The 6000-nt window shown below is 56.0% G+C and overlaps 1 protein-coding gene across 1 annotated transcript in view; it reads right to left on the bottom strand.

Moving 5' to 3' along the window:
- Positions 1–994: 994 nt before the first annotated feature.
- The window catches only part of sgsm3 (small G protein signaling modulator 3), a 75275-nt gene continuing 70269 nt past the window's right edge, over positions 995–6000 (bottom strand). The window contains exon 18 of the mRNA XM_038783820.1: positions 995–1099. Within this exon, the coding sequence (XP_038639748.1) occupies positions 1010–1099 (90 nt within the window). The 3' untranslated portion in view covers positions 995–1009. The remainder of the gene's footprint in view (positions 1100–6000) is intronic.

The raw sequence follows: 6000 nt of genomic DNA, 5'->3' as shown, positions 1-6000 counted from the left end.
TGAAAACATTTAATGAAGGAGCCTCAACTGCTTCACTGGACAAGGAATTCCATAGATTCGCAACCCTTTGGGTGAAGAAATTCCTCCTAAACTCAGTCCTAAATCTACTTCCCCGTATTTTGAGGCTATGCCCCCCAGTTCTGCTTTCACCCGCCAGTGGAAACAACCTGCCCGCATCTATTCTATCTATTCCCCCGCATCCTTCTAAATTCCAACAAATACAGTCCCAGTCTACTCAACCTCTCCTCGTAATCCAACCCCATCAGCTCTGGGATTAACCTAGTGAATCTCCTCTGCACACCCTCCAGCGCCAGTACGTCCTTTCTCAGGTAAGGAGACCAAAACTGACGCATACTTTAGGTGTGGCCTCACTAACACCGTGCACAATTGCAGCATAACCTCTCTAGTCTTAAACTCCATCCCTCTCGCAATGAAGGAAAAAACTCCATTTGCCTTCTTAATCACTGTTGTACATATAAACCAACTTCATGCACTAGCACACCCAGGTCTCTCTGCACAGCAACATGTTTTAATATTTTATCCTTTAATTAATATCCCTTTTGCTGTTATTTTTACCAAAATGGATAACCTCACATTTGGCAACATTGTATTCCATCTGCCAGACCTTCGCCATTCACTTAACCTATCCAAACCCTCTGCAGACTTTCAGTATCCTCTGAAGACGACATTAAGCCAACACAGTTCTATTTTTGGCCAATTCCACGCATCCTGCTTTCCACCTTCTCCCTGAAACCTCTTTTGCCATCTAATTGTTTCTTGCGCCCCCTCCCCATACATTACAGGGTTCATTGGCCTTACTTGATAATTTACACCCCCCCCCAAAATACGCTTTTAGCCCAACTTTCCTTCTGATTTGTGATGTTGTGTTTTCGGGTAGGGACGTCAAACCAGTGCGCACCCAGCCCTGAACCACGCACACGACCACCATTTGCCCCCTGCTCGGTCTCCAAGGCCGAGGATTATAAAGTCAGGGATTGAAGATCATCACTTACTTCAGTCCGACACATACGAGCGATCGGAATTTCACATCCATCTGAGCGTGTGCGGCGTCGTGACTCATGTTAACTGACTGGACAGCCTGAAAGAAGATGAAGCAAAGTTTAGTATAAAGACAGTCGGCAGCACGATAGCATAGTGGTTAGCACAGTTGCTTCAGAGCTCCAGGGTTGCAGTTTCGATTCTCCGCTGGGTCACTGCCTGTGCGGAGTTTGCACGTTCTCCCCTGTCTGCGTGAGTTTTCTTCTAGATGCTCCGGTTTCCTCCTCAGTCCAAAGATGTGCAGGTTAGGTGGATTTGAATGAAATGAAATGAAATGAAAATCGCTTATTGTAAATGAAGTTACTGTGAAAAGCCCCTAGTCGACACATTCCGGCGCCTGTTCGGGGAGGCTGTTACGGGAATCGAACCGTGCTGCTGGCCTGCTTGGTCTGCCTTCAAAGCCAGCGATTTAGCCCTGTGCTAAACAGCCCCTGTAATTTTGCCATGCTAAATTGCCTTTCGTGTCCAAAAGGTTAGATGGGGTTACAGAGAGGGTGGAGGCTTAGGTAGAATGTTCTACAAGGGCCGGTGCAGACTCAATGAGCTGAATGGTCTCCTTCTGCACTGTAAATCATTTTTCTGAATTTAGCGCGCATGTAATGGGAGTCACAGCTTCACCAGGTTGACACCTCGTTTCTCGGAATGCCTGGCGTTCCTCCCGCCAACTCTTCCTTGAACTGAGGTTTGATCCTTGGACTGACGGTAATGGCAGAGTGAGGTCTACACCGGGCCATGTGGTTAGATATTGCGGTTGTTTCGGTGGACCTGGGGGAGGGGAAGGATCAGCGCCCGCTGTGGAGGTTAGATGTGGGGCTTCTGGCAGAGGAGGAAGTATGTGGGGGGGGGGGTCCGTAGGGAACGAGGAATATCTGTAAGCCAACAATAGCGGGGAGGTGCAAGTTGGGGTGGTTTGGGAAGCGCTGACGGCAGTGGTTAGGGGGGCTGATATATTCAGGCGTACAGGGAGAGGGGGAGAGGGGGGAGAGGTTGAGAGGGGAGCTGGTGGAAGAAATGGTAAGGGTGGACAGGAGGTGGACAGGAGAGCGTCGCAGTCTCCAAGCGGAGTTTGATATACTGACCACCCGAAGGCGGAGGCGCAGTGGAGAAGGGCGCAGGGGGCTATATGAGTACGGGAGAAGGCAAGTCGGATGCTGGCCCACCAGCTCCGGAAGTGGGAGGCAGCGAGAGAGATAGGGGGAGTCACAGATGTAGAGGGAACTTGGTGCGGGGTTGCAGGGACATTATGGGGGCTTTCAGATCCTTCTACGGTGGCTGTACCAGGGCGGTGCCCCCTAGGGAGGTGGGCGGAATGGACCGCTTTCTGGAGTAGACTGGGAGTTCCCAAGAGTAGAGGATGACGGGTTGAGGGTCTGGGGGCCCCAATCGAGTTGGTGGAGCTGATGGAGGCGCTGGGAAGCATCAGACAGGGAAAGCACCCGGGGCCTGACGGTTCCCGGTGGAGTTTTATAAGAAGTTTTCAGATCTGCTGGCCCGCTGCTTGTGAGGACCCTGAATGAGGCGAGGGAAGAGGGGGTACTCTGCCCCTAGCCGACTGTCTAGAGCAGTAATCTCACTGATCCTGAAGCGGGATAAGGACCCCCTCCAGTGTGGGTCTTACAGGCCAATCTCGCTCCTCAACCTGATGCAAAGTTGTTGCTAAGGGTACTGTCCAGGAGGTGGAAGATGTGATTCCGATGGTTATCCATGAGGACCAAACGGGGTTGTGAAGGGGAGGGCAGCTGAATGTCAATGTACGGCGACTTCTTAATGTTATGATTGATGGCGTCGGCGTCTGGGGAGGCGGAAATAGTAGCATCGATGGATGCGGAGAAGAGCTTTTGACAGGGTTGAGTGGAGCTACCTGTGGGAAGTGCTAAGGAGGTTTGGGTTTTGGTGAGGGATTCATCACTGGGTGCGGTTGCCGTAACAGCTCCCCAGGTAGCGAACGTGGTGATGAATAGGAGAAGGTCAGAGGACTTTCGGCTTCCCCGGGGGAGGAGGCAGGGGTGCCCCCTGTCCCCCCTGCTCTTTGCGTTAGCGATTGAGCCCTTGGTCATGGCACTGAGGGGTTCGAAGAACTGGAGGGGGATCGTGCGGGGGGAGGGGGGGGGGGGGCACCGGTTGTCGCTGTATGCAGATGATTTACTGTGTACATTGCGGATTGGCGGAGGGGGGATGCCAGAGGTGTTGAAGATACTTGGGGAGTTTGGGGACTTTTTGGGCTACAAGCTCAACTTGGGGAAAAGTGAGCTGTTTGTGCTGCACCTGGGAGAGGGAGATAGGAGAGCTCCCGTTGAAGAGGGCGGAGAGGAGCTTTAGATATCTTGGGGTCCACGTGGCTAGGAGCTGGGGGGCCCTGCATAGGCTAAACTTTTTGAGGCTGGTGGAACAGATGGAGGAGGAGTTCAGGAGGTGGGTTGCGCTGCCACTCTCTTTGGCAGGTAGGGCCCAGTCAGTTAAGATGACGGTGCTCCCAAGGTTTTTGTTTCTTTTCCAGTGCCTCCCCATATTGATTCTGAAGGCTTTTTTTAAGAGGGTTAACAAGATTATTCTGGGGTTCGTGTGGGCGCGGAAGACCCCGAGAGTGAGGAGGGTATTCCTGGAGCGAAGAAGGGAGGTAGGCGGCTTGGCGTTGCCCAACCTGTGTGGGTATTACTGGGCTGCGAATGTGGCAATGATTCACAGGTGGGTGATGGAGGGGGAGGGTGCCGCATGGAAGAGGTTGGAGGTGGCGTCCTGTGTGGGCACGAGTTTGGAGGCATTGGTGACGGTTCCGTTTCCATTCCCCGGCAAGATATTCCACGAGTCCGGTAGTGGTGGCGTCCCTCAAAATTTGGGGGCAGTGGAGGCGGCACAGGGAGGACGTGAAGGCCTCAGTGTGGGCCCCGATATGGGGCAATCACTGGTTGCTACCAGGGAGAATAGATGGTGGGTTTTTGAGTTGGCATAGGGCAGGCATCAGGCGGGTGGGGGACCTTTTCCTCGATGGGAAGTTTGCGACTTTAGAGGAGTTGGAGGGGAAGTGGGGCCTCCCCCCTGGGAATGCTGTCAGGTATATGCAGATTAGGGCTTTTGTTAAGCGGCAGGTGGCGGAGTTCCTGCTGCTGCCGCCTAGGGGGGTGCAGGATAGGGTGCTCTCGGGGTCGTGGGGTCGTGAGGGTAGGATCTCGGCGATTTATCAGAAGATGCAGGAAGAGGAGGAGGCCTCAGTGGAAGAGCTGAAAGCGAAGTGGGAGGAGGAGCTAGGGGAAGAGATCGACGATGGGACATGGGCGGATGCCCTGGGGAGGGTGAATTCGTCCTCTTCTTGCGCACGGCTCAGCTTAATTCAGCTGAAGGTGCTGCATAGGGCGCACATGGCGGGGGCCAGGATGAGCCGGTTCTTTGTGGGAGAGGACAGGTGTGGTAGGTGTTCGGGAGGCCCGGCGAACGACACCCACATGCTTTGAGCTTGTCCGGCGTTGGAGAGGTTCTGGAGGGGGGTTGCGGAGGCTTTGTCCAAGGTGGTCGGTTTCAGGGTAGAGCCGGGCTGGGGGCCCGTGATCTTTGGGGGTAGCATCGGAGCCGGGAGTGCAGGAGGCGAGAGAGGCCGGTACCCTGGCCTTTGCGTCTCCAGTAGCCCGGCGTAGGATTCTCTTACAGTGGAGGGACGCGAAGCCCCCGAGCACGGAGGCCTGGATAATGATATGGCCGGGTTCATCAGGCTGGAGAACAAAGAACAAAGAAAATTACAACACAGGAACAGGCCCTTCGGCCCTCCCAGCCTGCACCTTGGGGGGGTTTCGGGGTTTAATAAGGGGGTTTGTTTTTGCGATGGTGTATTTGCTATTTTCTTCTCTTTTGTATTGTTATTAAGTTATTAATTTATCGCTTTGTACTGGGGGGGGGAGATTTCTTTTTCGGTTTAGTTCTACACCTGGTTTACTTTACTGTTGGGAGAAAATTTGTTGTTGAAAAATTTGAATAAAAATTATTTTAAAAAGAGATTGCGGTTGAATACGATTCGGCTGCTGATGTCCACATTGCTTCGCGGGTGCCCAGTTTTGAGCTTCTAGATCGGATCTGACTCTACCCTCTCGGCGGCAGTGGGCAGCACGTGAGTGTGGGGCGGGGGGTTCCCTCAGTGTGAACACAGGGCCTGGCCGGATAAACCAGTCCAGAGTGGGAGTGGGCCCCCTCAGCCCCGGCTCCAGCCCCCTCCCCCCTCAACCCCAGCTCTCAGACCGACCCTCCCCAGCCCTGACCCCAGCACTCATCCTGACACCCCCCTCAGCCCTGGCTCCAGCCCCCCCCCCCTCCTCCCGCGCTCAGCCCTAGCTCTCAGACCGACCCTCCCCAGCCCTGACCTCTCCCCCTCCCAGCCCCAGCTCTCAGACCGACCCTCCCCAGCCCTGACCCCAGCACTCATCCTGACACCCCCCCTCAGCCCCGGCTCCAGCCCCCTCCCCCGCTCAGCCCCAGCTCTCAGACCGACCCTCCCCAGCCCTCACCCCAGCACTCATCCTGACACCCCCCTCAGCCCCCGGCTCCAGCCCCCCCCCCCCCACCCAATCCCCCGCTCAGCCCCAGCTCTCAGACCGACCCTCCCCAGCCCTGACCCCAGCACTCATCCTGACACCCCCCTCAGCCCCGACTCCAGCCCCCTCCCCCTCCCAGCCCCAGCTCTCAGACCGACCCTCCCCAGCCCTAACCCCAGCACTCATCCTGACACCCCCCCCCATCCCTGGCTCCAGCCCCCTCCCCCGCTCAGCCCAGCTCTCAGAACCGACCCTCCCCAGCCCTGACCCCAGCACTCATCCTGACACCCCCCTCAGCCCCGGCTTCCAGCCCCCTCCCCCTCCCCGCTCAGCCCCAGCTCTCAGACCGACCCTCCCAGCCCTGACCCAGCACTCATCCTGACACCCCCCCTCAGCCCGGCTCCAGCCCCCCCCCCCCCCCCCC

The sequence above is a fragment of the Scyliorhinus canicula genome, chromosome 23 (genome assembly GCF_902713615.1).
Source record: "Scyliorhinus canicula chromosome 23, sScyCan1.1, whole genome shotgun sequence".
Taxonomy (NCBI): domain Eukaryota; kingdom Metazoa; phylum Chordata; class Chondrichthyes; order Carcharhiniformes; family Scyliorhinidae; genus Scyliorhinus; species Scyliorhinus canicula.
This window is presented reverse-complemented; position numbering and strand designations above follow the sequence as displayed.